The sequence below is a fragment of the Dama dama genome, chromosome 15, assembly GCF_033118175.1.
Source record: "Dama dama isolate Ldn47 chromosome 15, ASM3311817v1, whole genome shotgun sequence".
Lineage (NCBI taxonomy): Eukaryota > Metazoa > Chordata > Mammalia > Artiodactyla > Cervidae > Dama > Dama dama.
This window is the reverse complement of record NC_083695.1, coordinates 13,600,841-13,617,147: the sequence shown is the minus strand read 5'-3', so window position 1 is coordinate 13,617,147 and position 16,307 is coordinate 13,600,841. Positions and strand designations below refer to the sequence as shown.

Here is a 16,307-nt window from a genome sequence, read left to right as displayed (position 1 = left end):
TTCTCTTATTTTCTTTTAAAAATGTCTTACATTAAGGTCAATGATCTACTCTGACTTAATTCTTTGTGTACGAACTGAGGTAAAGGTCATGTTTACTCTTTCCATATAGATATCCACCTATTCCAAAACCATTTATTTAAAAAAAAATACTACCTGTTTAGTGTTTTTGTGAACAACAAAAAAAAATCAACTGATGTTTTCAACATGAGTCTACTTCTAGATTCTTATTCCTGCCCATTGACCTCCATAGCTATTACTTCTTTGACTTATACATTTTTTAGGAATATGTTTTTCAATTTCCACATATATTAGATTTGCAATATTTCTTCCTATTCTTCACTTCTAACTTAATTCGTCTTCTCTTCTAACTTAACTCTAAATGATTTCAGTCCTTTCAGGTCCACTGAGACCTATTTAATGGCTCATTACAGGGTCTATTCCCCATGTGTGCTTACAAAGCAAGTATTTTATTCTGTAATTTTGAGGAGTGTTCAACAGATGTCAATTAGGTCAAACTGGCTGACAGTGTTCAAATCTTTTATACATGCTTGCTGACAATCTATTTGCTTGGTTCTAACAATTACTAGAACAAAGTATTGAAATCTCCACCTATAATTTTTATCTATTGTCCCTTTCTATTCTATTAGTTTTGCCTTCATATATTTTGAAGCACTGCATTATTTTTATCATCAGACAACATATAAAGTCACAAATAAAGCAGCAATCTTTCTTTCACATGTAAGATCTTTACAGTTAAGATATATAGCAATTTCCAAACTGAAAAGATAGCAAGCACAAAATTACCAAGTATTTAATCTAAATATATTAAAGTATAAAAAGTACTATAAAATTCAAAGAAATTACTCTTCTATATCTAGATAGCATATATTTCTTAAAAAAAAAAGTACAGCTATGGACATACGCAATTTAACTTCACTCTCCTCTCAATTCTTTATTTCAAATAAGATTTATTTTATTTGTAAACAATTTTGTCTAGTGTCAATACAAAAAAGTTATTTCCTACGATATGTAAGTAAGTTCATATCTTACTGGCTTCATGTTTCAACTGTTAAAAATGATCAATTTTAGGAAAAAATGTGAAAAATATACACAATTTCTTAAGGATAACACGAGCTTCTTAAAATGCATTTTTCACTAGAAGCACAATTATTATGAGTCAAATTCAACAGCGCAGACACCAAAGTAATTCTACAAAATGATAATAGCCAAAAAATAATATTCCTAAGGGTAAAGAAGACATAAAGCATGACTGAAAAATAGCTCACTCCAATAACCCCCTCATTATTTTAGGGAAGGAAGAATTACCTTCTCAGATTGTTTTAAAAGCCCCATAGCCTATATGGCAAATAAGATAAACACTATCAACAAATTACAAAATCATCTAACCTATGTTTATATCAATAATGACTATAAAATAAGTATAAATTTCTTTGTGTGAGATATGATCCAATCACTTTATAGGTACTAGCTCATTTGTATGCATGACTATCTCTAAAACTAACATCTAAAGGTTTCAATTTTTTATATGCACCTTAAATGATTCAGTTATAAATAAAATAGCTATTGCTATTTGACTTCATTCTGCTAAAGGGGAGAACATGGGGAGAAAGAGCCTTTGATCCAGGTGTCCCTCAGACTGAGTTATTTCATTACCCATGATGTAACACAACTTTTGAAATTCAGTTCAAGGTGCCCTTATCAACTGACCAGTCTGTTTTCACAATGCCAAGGCTATGAGCCAACTGCCTAAGCAACAACAGATTCCTTTTAACTAAAAATATGGTTCTGGTATCCCATTAAAAGGGCTTCCCAGGTGACGCTAATGGTAAAGAACCCTTCTGCCAATGCAGGAGATGTAAGAGTTTGATCCCTGGGGAGGGAAGATCCCCTGGAGGAGGGCAAGGCAACCCACTCCAGTGTTCTTGCCTGAAGAATCCCAGGGACAGAGAGGCTTGGCAGGCTAGAGACCATAGGGTCACAAGAGTCGGACACGACTGAAGTGACTTAGCAGGCACGCATGAATCCCATTAAAAGCAAGTTAAGAATTCTTAATCTAAAACTGAACTTGAATGTGTGATGTTAAGATGATGCTAAGTCCCTTGGACAGCAAAGAAATCAAACCAGTCAATCCTAGAGGAAATCAACCCTGAACATTCACTGGAAGGACTGATGCTGAAACTGAAGCCCCAATACTTTGGCCACCTGATTTGAAGAGTGACCCATTAGAAAAGACCCTGATGCTGGGAAAGATTGAAGGCAGGAGAAGGGGACGACACAGGACGAGATGGTTGGATGGCATCACCGACTCAATGGAAATGAGTCTGAGCAAGCTTGGGGAGATGGTGAAGGACAGGGAAGCCTGGTGTGCTACAGTCCATGGTCGCAAAGAATCAGACACGACTGAGCAAATGAACAAGAAAGGTGTACCAACACAATGAATGGGGTCAAAGGTGTAGAGCTGAGGATAGCCAAGACCAAGGCTCAGTGATCGAAAACGCACTGCGGAGAGCGGAAAAGTCAGTCACCTTTTAAAAAGCTTCTTACAATCACCAATGATCCAACATTTCTCCTGTTAATCAGGTCCGCATTATTCCCATTTCAGAGACAAAGAGGCTGGGAAGGGTGCTGAGTGACTTGTTCAGGGCTCAGAGCCCAATGACAAGCACTGCCTTGCGAGCAGATCTGAGTCCCATTCCTGGCTTCTATCAGCAATCACCCCTGCCCCTAGACACCTGCAAGACTCTTTACATCAGAGACCAACCTCACAGTTATTATGCAACACCAAAGCACAATTTCTGAAAACAAGATGGACAAATTATTCTCACACATTTTTAAAATATTTTCTACCAAAACTATCAAGAGATCCTTCAAATCTAACAGTTACAGGAACTATTTTTAATAAAAACAAAACCAACCAATATGAGTGCTAGTTTCATTTTTGTTATAAGGGTACTGCTCCCCACACCCAGCCCTGGTGCTCTATTACTACCACGGTTTCCTTTTTTTTTTTAGTTTCTATTTTTTAAAAAATTCAGATTTAATCTTACTGACATGTCAGTTACAAGTAAAAAAAAAAGTGAAATATACATAAACATATTCAGTGGGAGTAGGAAACAAGACAGTGTAAAGTGTAAAGGGAAAGAAGAAGAAAAAGAATCATAATCCAGTGTTATTTCTTGGTAATAGCCTCAGTCTTTTATGCCAAAACTGCACATCCGGAATTCTAAAGCAAGGATAACCTAGCAGACATGCTTGTGGAGCTATGTCCTCTGGGAAGGCATTCTCGCTGAGGTCATGGTTTCCATCCTGGTACACACCAGTTAACTCTGTTCTGTTTTACAGCCAGACAGTACAAGGCAAATATCTTTCAGAAGTCTGTACATATACACCACTAGATTTAAGTTATAATATATATCCTTTATCTAAGTCTTCATAACTTAAATTGCCTATTATCATGGAGTGGGGGAGGGGATTCAAAGCACAGTTCTGTGGACATGGAGCAACAAAAGCAACTGAATCAACCATAACCAGACATGAGATGCTTAAAAATGGTTTGTTCTTTAGAACTCGTCTTAAAACAGAGATTCTTACTGTAGGATCTATGGATTTGCTCTGTGTAAGCAAAACAGGCATGTATGTTCATTTTTAGAGTAGGAAGGTGCATGGCTACCACTAGATTCCTAACGGGGTCCAGATACAAAACAAAGCCATGAACAAATGTATGTAATTATCTTGGCGGAAAAAAAAACAAACCTGTAAACTACTGGAGAGGGTGCTATTTTATTACCGTACATGATTTTTAGCCAAAGTTTTCTTTTAGAGGTTTGATTCCAAATACTCTGATCTAAAACTATGCCCATTCTTTGCACATGTATTATCTTTGGTGAATATTACATCTTCAGGCTACGTTCTTCCACCCAAAAAATTGTTCTCAGAGAATGAAAATACATTTTAAATACCAAAGTTAAGAACAACCGGAAAGTGAAATTCTTTTTAAGCATAATAAGAATGCATGTATGAATGCACGCACGCATGTATGAGTGCATGCATGAATGCACACAGGCATGTATGAGTGCATGTATGAATGCACACAGGCATGTATGAGTGCATGTATGAATGCACACATGCATGTATGAGTCCATGTATGAATGCACACAGGCATGTATGAGTCCATGTATGAATGCACACAGGTATGTATGAGTGCATGTATGAATGCACGCACGCATGTATGAGTGCATGCATGAACGCACCTCAGGACCAAACTCAAATGACCTTTGTACTGCAGTTTCTACCATGTGCACTACCTCCTTTAACACAAGCAAATCAACTTTCTCCCCGAAGCTGACTAAATACGTGCATGTGGTTAAAGCCAAAGATTTTCTCATCATAAAGAAATATTTCTCATCTTGTTTAACTCATGCCTTCTCTTGTTAAATATAACTTTTAAACCTCCTTTACTGTGATCTGAAATTCTGAATAAATTACCAAATACTAAAACCAAATCAAAACTATGATAATTTTTCTCTTCAAAAACTTACTTTACACATCAATCCCATGGTATACATATGATGATGAGCTTTGTGTCAGCTTGCTAGGCACAAGCTTCAAGAGGAGTGTGTGAGAGGTCACTTTCAGCGTCGTGTCTACTATGTAGCTTGTTCTAAAGTGACACATGTTCCCTGGGGATTCTCACTGCGGGTTGAAGGAGGAAAGATGTACATGCCTTTCCCCATGAGATTCATGGATGTGTAGGGTTCTACCACAGTGGCTAAAACTTCATTTCACTTTCAGAACTTTCTCCCAGTACTTGCAGTTAAAAATAGTACAGGTCATGTTGGCCGGGATATTTTTATCTGGAAAATACGGACTAGAAATAGCATAGTAAGCATAGAAAGGAGAGTTGACCACAATAGGATGAAAATGCTCATAGACTTCCAAAAAGTCTTACTGTAGTTAGATGACATGGAAAGAGGGGCAGTGGAGGAGAAAGGTACTGGTTGAGGGCAATTTACTGAGTGTTAACATATGAATAATAAATAACAAGAACAATGAAAGGTTTTCCGTCTTGTGTAAGACAGAAGAGTATAAAACAGTTCCTTGTCCTTAGAACTTTCTGGAGAAGATACTTCAGGAATAAAAGATATATAAAGTTTTTGAGAAAAGCGAATCACTGGAGGTTCAGAGTTGAGGGAGATAGGGGGATGGGGAATGGGACTTAAGCTAGATGTAAAAGGATGTAGAATTGTGGGAGCATAAACCAGTCAAAGAACTCACAGATGTAATGAGGAGTGAGAAGGAAAGCAAAAAGGCAGAAAATAGTTGTTTGCACCAATATATCAGGAATTATTTTTGATATTTTATGGTCATTCTTCCTCAATTTTCTACAGTGGCTTCCAACAGCAGGTTTAAATGAAGATGTTCTGTTCCTAATTCTATTCTGAAGTTTAATTTAAACTTATCCTTGTCTGTCACGTCGAACCACCCAATTTTCTCCAATGTTTCCCTAAATTTCAGAATCCGTGTAATTCTTTTCACGTGGATTTGTATCTACAAGCCATCTTGAGTGAGCACAGCCCTACTCGTGGACAGCACCAGAAGTGCCTCAAGATGTCCTGCAGGGATCCCACAGCAGCCCCAGGGCGGGCGCGTGGAGCGCGCGGTGCGAAGACGCCAGAAAGCCTCTGGAAAGGGAAGGATGGCACTGGGAGGTCAGCAGCAGGAGCAGTGAGCACGGCCAGCTCGAAGGAATGTGGAAAAGTAGAGCATGGAACTTTTTTCTTCTGGCTTTGGCTGAGAAATAAGTGTCAACAATTTCTGCTATAAATGGAAGCTTAAAAAGTGGGGCAAGAAGAGAAATGCAGGAGAGTCAGAGCAAGATAAAACAGCAATTATTTCCTTCCAATTGCTCAAGGCAAAACCTGGAAGCGTTCTCAACTCCTTCCTTTCTCTCATTCCTCTATCTAATCCATCAACAAATCTCACTGACTCTACTTTCAAAATAAACCCAGAATTCAACGAATTCTCTGCAGCTCTGCAGCTACTACCCTAAGGTAAGCCACCGCCTCTAAAGCCAAGGCTGTTCCAAGAGCTTCCTTCCCGGTTGCCCTGCTTCCACCCTTGCCGCCTCCCATGCACTCTCACACAGCAGCCCCCAAGACCTTCCAGAACACACTCTCCAGGGGCCTCCCACAGTACCCAGGACAGAACCTAGGGCTCTCGCCAGGGCTTATGGTCGAAATACCCCATGAAATGACCTGTTTCCCGGTCCCTGTTCGCTGACCACGTCTGTCATGCTCACTCTCTTCCTCCGCTGCGACCGCAGTGACCTTCTCCTCACTGTTTTCTCAACACACCGAGCACGTTCCTCGTCAGGGGCACTGTTCTGGCTATTTAATGCCTTTACTTGGAATGTTCTTCTCCCACGTTTCCCTAGAACCCAGCCCTTCACCTCATTCGAGTCTTTTGTAAATACATTATTTAACCAATCCTATGTAAAAGAATACCCTCCTTGATCATCACTCTGTCAATTTTTTGTCTTAATATTTACCATCTAATATATCATGTATTTACTTATACATCTCTTTATTAACTCACTCTCCCCACCCCACACCTCAAGTGGAATTTATGCTCCATGAAATTAGGGGCATTTTTGTTCCCGTTGTTCAGGTACTCCTAGCCCTGAGGATAGCTCCTGTACATAGAAAGTACTCACTTCATATTATTTGGTGAATCAACAAGCAAATAAAAGATTATAAAAACAGGACTCAGAGAATATGAGAAGAAGGAGCCAAGAGTACATGTATTTTGCTTTGGAAAAGAAACTAGATTTGGGACACTAACTAAGAAAACGGAAAATCCAAACCTAAGAAAATTTTATAGTGATTTCTATGAGCAAACAGAGGGTACGGATACAATCCAAGCTCTTCAGAAATACAACTGTGGGGCTTCCCTAGGAGTCTAGTGGTTAAGAATCGACCTGCCAATGCAGGGAACACAGGTTCAATTCCTGATCTGGGAAGATCCCACATGCTGCGGAGCAACGAAGCCTTTGCACCACTACTGAGCACACTCTCTAGAGCCGTGTGTGCTCACTGCCCCATGCGCGCGCTCACTGACCTGTGTGTGGGCTCACTGACCTGTGTGTGCTCACTGCCCCTTGTGTGCACTCACTGCCCCGTGTGTGCGCTCACTGCCCCGTGTGCGCGCTCACTGCCCCGTGTGTGCTTGCTCACTGCCCCGTGTGTGCTTGCTCACTGCCCCGTGTGTGCTTGCTCACTGCCCCGTGCACGCGCTCACTGCCCCGTGCACGCGCTCACTGCCCCGTGTGTGCACTGCCCCGTGTGTGCTCACTGCCCCGTGTGCACGCTCACTGCCCCGTGTGTGCTCACTGCCCCGTGTGCTCACTGCCCCATGTGCGCTCACTGCCCCGTGTCTGCTCACTGCCCCATGTGCACGCTCACTGCCCCGTGTGTGCTCACTGCCCCGTGCGCACACTCACTGCCCCGTGTGTGCACTGCCCCGTGCACTGCCCCGTGTGTGCTCACTGCCCCGTGTGTGCTCACTGCCCCGTGTGCGCGCTCACTGCCCCATGTGTGCTCACTGCCCCATGTCTGCTCACTGCCCCGTGTGTGCACTCACTGCCCCGTGTGCTCTCACTGCCCCGTGTGCGCACTCACTGCCCCATGTGTGCTCACTGCCCCATGTCTGCTCACTGCCCCGTGTGTGCGCTCACTACCCCGTGTGCTCACTGCCCCGTGTGTGCTCACTGCCCCGTGTGTGCACTCACTGCCCCGTGTGTGCTCACTGCCCCGTGTGCTCACTGCCCCGTGTGCGCGCTCACTGCCCCATGTGTGCTCACTGCCCTGTGTGTGCACTCACTGCCCCATGTGTGCTCACTGCCCCGTGTCTGCTCACTGCCCCGTGTGCGCGCTCACTGCCCCGTGTGTGCTCACTGCCCTGTGTGTGCATTCACTGCCCCGTGTGCTCACTGCCCCGTGTCTGCTCACTGCCCCGTGTGCGTGCTCACTGCCCCGTGTGTGCTCACTGCCCCGTGTGTGCACTCACTGCCCCGTGTGTGCTCACTGCCCTGTGTCTGCTCACTGCCCCGTGTGCGCGCTCACTGCCCCGTGTGTGCTCACTGCCCCGTGTGTGCACTCACTGCCCCGTGTGTGTGCTCACTGCCCCGTGTGCTCACTGCCCGGTGTCTGCTCACTGCTCCACAAGAGAAACCATCAGTGAGAAGCCCATGCACCACAACTAAGAGGAGCCCCTGCTCATCACAGCTAGAGAAAGCCCGGGGGCAAGAACAAAGGCCCAGCACAACCAAAAAGAAATAAGGACATTTTTTTCTTTTTTTTTTAAAGAAATAAAACTCTGACTTGGTTCTGAAAAAATGTGATAATTGAAATACAAAACATTCCAATAAAGACGGCAGAACAATTCAGAGTTTGGATTAAGAAATATGGTATGAAACAAACCATTGTAAGAGAAACTTCGGTTAATCATTTGTCAGTTTTTTGTTTTTTTTTAATTGTTTCTTTGTTTTGTTTTTTAGACTGGAAAGTCTTTAGCTGGAACAGAAAGAGTCAAAGACAAGCTATAAATATGGTTCAATATGATCTGAAGGCCATCCTGTAGTCACAAACAGTGTTTTCAAGTGCAGAAACAAGGGCAAAGTGGAAAGGGAGGTAGAACACAAATATAGCATTAAAGTGCATCTATGAAACACTGTCCAGGAATGTGTGCAAATGAAAGGCAGACTGAAACAGTGGGTGTTGCTTTAAAAGCCTGAAGAGAAAAATTAAATAAAAACAACTAAGCTGATACCATCAATCCAAAGGCATACTGGGAAGGCTCAGGCTTCAGAAAACATGCTAGAAGATGAACAAAGACAGATTTCATGCCTGATAGGGGAAAAGGGGGAAAGGAAAGCAGAGAATGAACACATAAATCAGAAACACAGAGCAGGAAGACAGTTCCAACTAAGGAAGTAAGAGACAGCAGGCCTGCTTCATGGAAAATGGCTTTAACAGCAGAGAAAAAACAAGAGGTGAATAAAGAACACCTAGGGTAGTCAGGGAGGAATTAGAGAGAGGAGGAAAATTTTAACTAGAATATCAGATAAGCCAAACAAACTGCAGAGTGATGGGAATAAAAGGGAGAAGGAAGTCATAAATGTTCAAGCATAGCCTCAAAAATGGCACACAACACACCAAAATTAGTTAAGTGGGAAGAGCTAACTTCTATAGGAGACGCGGCATCAAGTTGCAGATATACGAATGAAGTAAGTCAAAAGTCAGTGTTGTCACTCACCAGCCCTCTGACCTTGAACAAGTCACTTAACCTCTCTGGGACTTATTTCTTCTCTTTAAAAAAAAGTGTGTGTGTGTGTGTGTGTGTGTGTGTGTGTGTGTGTGTGTGTAGGGGGAAGTCAAAAATGGGTGATCATTCTTACTCTTTTTTCCCTCCAGCTTATTAAAGAGGGAAAGACAAAAAAAAAAAAAAAAAGAAAAAAGAGGGAAAGACAAGAAAAGCACAGAACTCTTTTAAAGAAAGAAATCAGAAAATTTTAAATGAGAAAAGTTAACGACAGTTTTGCATAGTGCTTCACAATTTAAAAAGTGCTTTTACACGCATGATTATACACACTCCTCACAGGAAGCCTGAGAGACAGAAAAGGCAGGCATCACTTAACACCACTTTCCAAATGGAGTAACTGAGGCTCAGAAAGATTAAGTCTCTCAAGGACACAGAAACACTGGCAGATCCAGGATCCACGCCAGGTCTCATCACAGCACCAGGTCCACCATCCTTCTGAGTTCAGACAGCCTCCTCCTGTGTGCCTAAGGTGTTTCAGGACACTTCTGACGCTTGTTAGATAGGAGATAAAGGAAGAGTTATACACATTTAAATAACAATCTGTCAATTTAAAATAAAACTCCTTTAGAATTAAAGAAACTACCCCATATATGAACTAATTCACCACACAAAATGTATTTTCTACAAAGTTGAACTTGTCTGTCACAATCTACAAAGACTATTCTTTCAGGGGCTTCCCTGGTGGCTCAGTGGTAAAGAATCTGCCTGCTGATGCAGGAGACCTTGATCCCTGACCCAGGAGGACGTCACATGCCTCGGAGCAACTGAGCCCATGTGCCACAGCTACTAGGTCTATGCTCTAGAGCCAGGAGTCCAACTACTGAGCCTGAAGCCAGTGCACCCAGAGCGTGTGCTCTGCAACAAGAGAAGCCCCCGAAATGAGAAGCTGGGGTATCACAACTAGAGAGTAGCCCCCGCTTGCCGCAACGAGAAGAGACTGCACAGCAATGAATATCTAGCACAGCCAGAAATAAATAACTAAAATTTCAAAAACGACTACTCTTTCAGTCCACCTGCATCTCTTTTAAAACAACAAAATACTATGCAAAATTGTTATTACTTAAGTTGTAATGTTTTCAGCCTTTCTGAATACAGGATAATTGACTTTGAACTTGAACTATGATATAGCTATTAAAACATTAAACAAGCTGCTTCAACTAGTACATCCTGGGAGCCAAGAGTATAGAGAAAATGGCAGAAGTGAATTGAGAGACAGTTTTGTTTGGTTTTCTTTGTAGCATCTAAGAGGACTGACACCACATCTCTGTGGTAGTGATGATAAAGGATCAGGTCTTTCCTTATCTGGTTCTTTGCTCTAAAAGCCATAATCAGCTAGAGCTGCCCAATTAACTGTGGGACTGGTGAAAAATCTCAGGAATACAATCTGCTGCTTATTGGTCTTATTTTATTACTCCTTAGAGTAAGCTTTAGACAAAACTCGAAAACTACGTATATGATCCTAGCAGTTTTATTTTTAAGAAAAATGCTTTCCTTCAGAGTGGTTAAGAAGCTCCTACTGAACAGTCCCTTACTTCCCCAGGACCTGCGTTCCTCTGTATTCTTCCTCTACCCCTCTTCCGCTATTCTTACTCTAAGTTAAAGCACCTATGATTTCCCACACAACGTTACTCTTCACATCAGCAGGCCATGATTCCCTCCTCTTGGACACCACGGCAAGCCTTCTTGACGGAAGAAAGGGTGTGAAAAAGCATAAAGGATTAAAGGGCAGTTTAAGGGCAGAAAGGAAGAAAATCCCAAAAAAGGACCAAAGTGGAAACTGGAGCTCAGTGACCACAATCACGTTCCTGTTTTTCTTCTTCATGCTCCTCTATTTTTTTCATCCTTCCCTTACAGTTCCTCTTTTAAAGTAGCTGGACAAACAGTGGCCAGAGAAGCATACCGGAAGCAGAAACTTGGGAGAAGTTGAAAAAAATACCAAATGAGCCACAGCCAATTATAAATTATACATCATCTCATTAGCAGGCCCTGACATATACAAAGACCATACAGAACAGATACTGTAAATGAAGAACATCAAATCTTGGTCAGCAAACCTGAATTTAAGTCCTGGTATGCTGCAGGATTAGAAGGAAATGGCAACCCACTCCAGTATTCCTGCCTGAAGAATCCAGTGGACAGAGGAGCCTGGCCAGCTGCAGTCCACGGGGTCACAGAGTCAGACGCGACTGAGAGTCTCACTCACACACACGTGCTGCAGGATTTCCAACAAGTGACCTAACTTTTCTGAGGCTCGCTTTTCTAATCTATAACTAGGTAGAACACACCAACACCCTAACTATTTTACAGAGTTGCTGTGAAAATCTGAGAAAAATACCACGTGTTCAAGGCAAGTACCTTTCAGAGTCACCATAATGTTGTAAAGGATAATAAAATACTTAACTGAAGACCCTTTCTTGCAATCACGTTGTTGTTATTCAGTCTGAATATATAGCACCCATATCACGCCTCTCTTAAGAGTTATACTGAACAGACTTCCCTGGTGGTACAGTGGTTGAAAATCTGCCTGCCAATGCAGGGGATGCAGGTTCGATCCCTGGTCCGGAAAAATTCCACATGCCATGGGGCAACTAAGCCCGTGGGCCACAACTGCTGAAGCCCACGCACCCCAGAGGCCATACTCTGCAACAAGAGAATTCATAGCAGTGAAAACTAGAGAGTAGCCCCAGCTCGGCACAACCAGAGTAAGCCCGCAGAGCAACGAAGACTCAGCACAGCCAAAAATGAATTTTTTTTAAAAAGAGAGATATACTGAAATAAGCATGATGAGGCAGATAAATTTAACTGGCTTTTTAGTCACTACCTGAAACAAATACTGTATAGTCACCTAATAAAACTGTTTATATAGTCCTAACATAACTACAATTATTCACATACATGGCTAATGCTCTCACAAAATATGTATACCAAATTTTAGTTCCAATAGTGTGCTAAGCAACCTGTATCTTCTCATTTAATATCCTCCCCATATCCAGTATGGTAGAAAAAGCACCAGGCTTGAAGTCTGAATGACCTAAGTGTGAATCCCAGCTACGCTATCCTAAGTGGTAGGTCTTCTCCAGCTAGGAGCTAAAACATCCTTAAACATAAAGGAAGAATAATACTACCTACTTCACAGGATTAAAATTACTGTGACCATGTCTGTATTGAGCCTAATCTGGTAACAGCACACTGAGTTTGTTCATTATGTGGTGGCTGGTCATTTGACTGCCTTCCCATTCCTGAAAGCAAGCATCTTCAATTTCTTTTAGGAATGCTTAAAATCACACAAACAAGATTACCGAAATCTCTCTCATCCAAAAAGTACAATGAAAGGCAGTCCCTGAGACTATTCACAGATCCTGAAACTGTGTCCCTAAAATTAAGGTAAGCAAGCGTAAGATCAAATCTCAAGAGTTTAAAATCCATCCTTCCTTCACATGATCTGTGTAGTCAGGTGATTGAAAACCTCAATGGCTCTTCAGCCACAGGCACTCCCGGGGAAGGGGGTGGCTATTTTCTAACAGCCTCCCCATTAGGAGACACTTTTGTAAGAGCTGGGCTGACTGCTATCCCTTCCCTGAGAAGGACAGTTAAAAACAGGAAGATCGGAGAGAAGAGGATTTAGCTTAATTTGGAAAGCTAAATTAACTAAGGAAAGCAGATCAAGGAAGATTTAGGACACTATCTTTTTCACGACTTCACCTTAAGCTTGTGTCCCAACTACATACATACTTTGGTCAGTTTTGTACTGTTATATCAATATGCCTTCAAGCTTTTCCTGCTCTAGAGTTCATGACTATATTCAGATTTGGTTCATAATAAAGTTGAAACACATACATGCATATAAATGAAAATTTCATTAAAGACCAAAGGTGAGGTTTAATCAGGCCCCTTTTTCCTTCCAGCTTAAAGTTAAGTAAGCGTTCAACTTTTTTTTTGAGACTATATTAAGACATGTGCCTTCATCCAGCAAGGAAGCAGCAGTTCATAAATTCGACTTTACATTGTATTTTCTCATCAAATTCTCATGTTTAGAACTTTCCTTATTGCCTATGCTCAGCCTTGAGTCACACACAACGACTGTCAAAACAGACGATGTGACACACACAAAAGAACTACTGGGAAGAGTCAGTGTCAGTATAAACACCCACGTGTGATGACCTCTTTAAACAATCTCCTCAAACTCACAATATCAGACAGAGATGGATGGTGGAAGAAAGTGGAGTAGAGTGGCCGGGAGTGGAACTGGATACAAAGAAAAGACAGACTAAGATCTGGGGAGTCAAATGGAAAGAGAGTACAAAGAAGGAAAGAGTTTATCATTTACTGCACTGAGGGGGTAAGAGGGATTAGACCAGGTAGGAATGAAAGAAACTGTTAGGGGAAAATCTACAACTGTAAAGAGAAAACAAAGAGATTTCATCAAATTGAGACGTTAGAGCCCTCCCTCCTGCTCCAATTCCGTATTTTTTTCCAGGAAGCTAAACAGTTCTTTTTCAAGAGAGGGATTATACTAACAAAAGCAAATAAAGGAAACCTATGCTAAAAATGTAACCTACCTACACAGAGAGGTCTGAAAACGGAAATACTTCTTCTCCAGTTTAGTAATGGGTTTCAAAACAGTAGGGACAGGGAGATGGATGCGAGCTCTAAGAGGGGGAGGGGAGAAGCCAAGCTCTTCCTGAATGCAAGGAGTCTTTGGCCTACATGCTTATTTTAGATGTACCTTTTCTTGGTCAGTTGGCAGATTCTTAACTAAACACACAACCCTGGACTGTGTAAGCCAGAGTCTGATGAGTGGTTCAAAGCGCATGGGGACTTTAAGAGCCGATGCAAACACCAGCCCGAGGTAGAACCCAGCACTTGCTCTGGGTTGCACCCCGATAATCCCCATCGCGCGGCTGCAACTCCAGCGACGTTTGAAGCGACTAAAACAGTGTACACAAAACAGCAGCGTTCAAGGGGAGCCTAAGTTTGGCCAGAAGACCATGCAATTAGACAAAGTGCGTGCACCGGGAGTAGGTGGATGATATCCGTTTTCTCCACGGGTTGCTGCACAAGAAGGAAATCCCTTTCACACACAGCAACCGCGCTGCTCGCCCCGCGCCCACCCCTAGCACACACTTACTTTCGTCCGGCCATTGATTTTGTAGTTGCCCAGCTTCCCGTTACAGTGGCGGATCAGGTCGTCCATGTTGTTCATGAGCAGCCCGATGGTTTCGCAGCCGGGCTCCTTGCCCTCGATCCAGGTGATCTTATCGCCTCGGATGTCCTTGGACGAGTCGCTCTTCTGGCTAACCAGCTGCCCGTCCGTGAACTTGCCCGTGTCGTGCAGGGCGCGCACCTCGTCGCCGATCTGCTGGCCGGTCTCCTTGCCCAGGAAGTCGTCCACCACGCAGATGCCGTGCTTGTTCATGCAGGGCACGATGTACTCCAGCGCCAGCTTCAGTGCCGGCATCGGCTTCGTCTGCCCGTTGGGCCGCAGGCCGCCGTGGCTCAGCCCCTCGCCCGGCGCGTTACTCGGCGGGTACAGGTTCGCCTTCTCCTGGTACAGCGACGGGCGGGCCGGCAGCTCCTCCTTCGCGGACTCCGCCTCAGCGGCCGCCGATACCCGACCCTGGCCGCCGGGGGCCGCGCGGGGCGGGGACGCGGCCGCCGCGGGGTCGGCCGTGGGCTTGGCCTTCGCCTTCGCCTTGGCCGCGTCTCCGGAGGCCCGCGGGCCCGCGGCCTCGACGGCTCGGTCCCGGCGCGGCGCCGCCTTCCTGGCCTCCCTGACTCCGGCGGCCCTGGGCGGCGGCGCGCGGCCCGGCTGCTGCGCTTGGCCCGTGCCGGGGGCAGGAACGTTCTCGCCGACCTGGCACACGAGCTTGTGCTTCTTCCAGTCCTGCCGCTGGTGCTCCTTGCTGCAGTAGAAGGAGCTGCGGCAGCGGCTACAGCGCAGCAGGTTCTCCATCTTCCCGCACAGCTCGCAGTACTGCCGGTCTCGCTCGCTCGGGCTCGGCCCGCCGGGCCCGCCGCTGTCATTGGCCATGGCGGCGGCGGTGGAGGCGGCGGCCGAGCAGGAGGGGTGGCGGCCGGACGGCCTAGCCTGGGGCCGGGGAGCGGGCGGAGCGGCAGGGGCCGTCACTGCGCCATGCGCCCGCCGCCCCTCGCCTCAGGAGACCGGCGCCCCGCGCCCTCGGCCCGGCCGCGTCCTCGTCCTTCGGTCGCGCCGCGCAGCGCCGGCCGCCGCCTCAGCGCCTCATCACCGCCGCGGGCTGAGGGAGCGCGGCCTGCGCGGCGGACGGCGCCCTCCGCTCGGGCACGCGGGCCCGGCGCGCGAGACCCGCCGCCTTGGCCGCCGCCGCCTCAGCGTTCCGGGCGGCCGGGCCCGGCCCGCGGAGCAGCGCAGGGCGTGCGGGCGCCACTCGCTCTGCGCGCTCTGCACGTACACCACGGCCCCGCGGCGACCCGGGCGGGCGGCGCGCGAGGCGGGGGGCGGGGCAGGCCGAGGGGAGGGCCGAGGGGGCGGCCGCCGCGCGTTCGCGCCTGGGCCGGGGCGGCGCCGGGGCCGCCTCCGCGCTCCCGCACTCGGCCAGCCGCGCCTCCGAGCCGGCTCCGGCGCCCCCCGCCCCCGCCGACCCCGCCCCGAGCGGGCCGGGGACGCGGAGGGGCAGGCCCGCGAGCGGCGGAAGGGTGGGGGCCGCGCCGCCGCAGCGGGACCCGCGCCCGGCACGGTGCCTACACCTGCTGGGCAGAGCGCGGCCGCGGAGTCGCCGCGGAGCTGGGCGGCCTTAATATGGCTGCTGTTTGTGTGGGACCAACTGGGTGTGTTCCAGGCGCGCTCCAGACTAGGTTGCAAGGTGGCTGTTGCCATCGTCGCCTTGAGTCGGAGGAAACGGAAATTCAGAGAAGTAAAGAAACTTGCC

General features: G+C 45.7%; 1 protein-coding gene across 1 annotated transcript in view; it reads right to left on the bottom strand.

Annotated features, from left to right (window-relative positions):
- The window catches only part of EGLN1 (egl-9 family hypoxia inducible factor 1), a 61,753-nt gene extending 46,256 nt beyond the window's left edge, over positions 1-15,497 (bottom strand). The window contains exon 1 of the mRNA XM_061161501.1: positions 14,528-15,497. Within this exon, the coding sequence (XP_061017484.1) occupies positions 14,528-15,430 (903 nt within the window). The 5' untranslated portion in view covers positions 15,431-15,497. The remainder of the gene's footprint in view (positions 1-14,527) is intronic.
- Between the last annotated feature and the right edge of the window lie 810 nt (positions 15,498-16,307).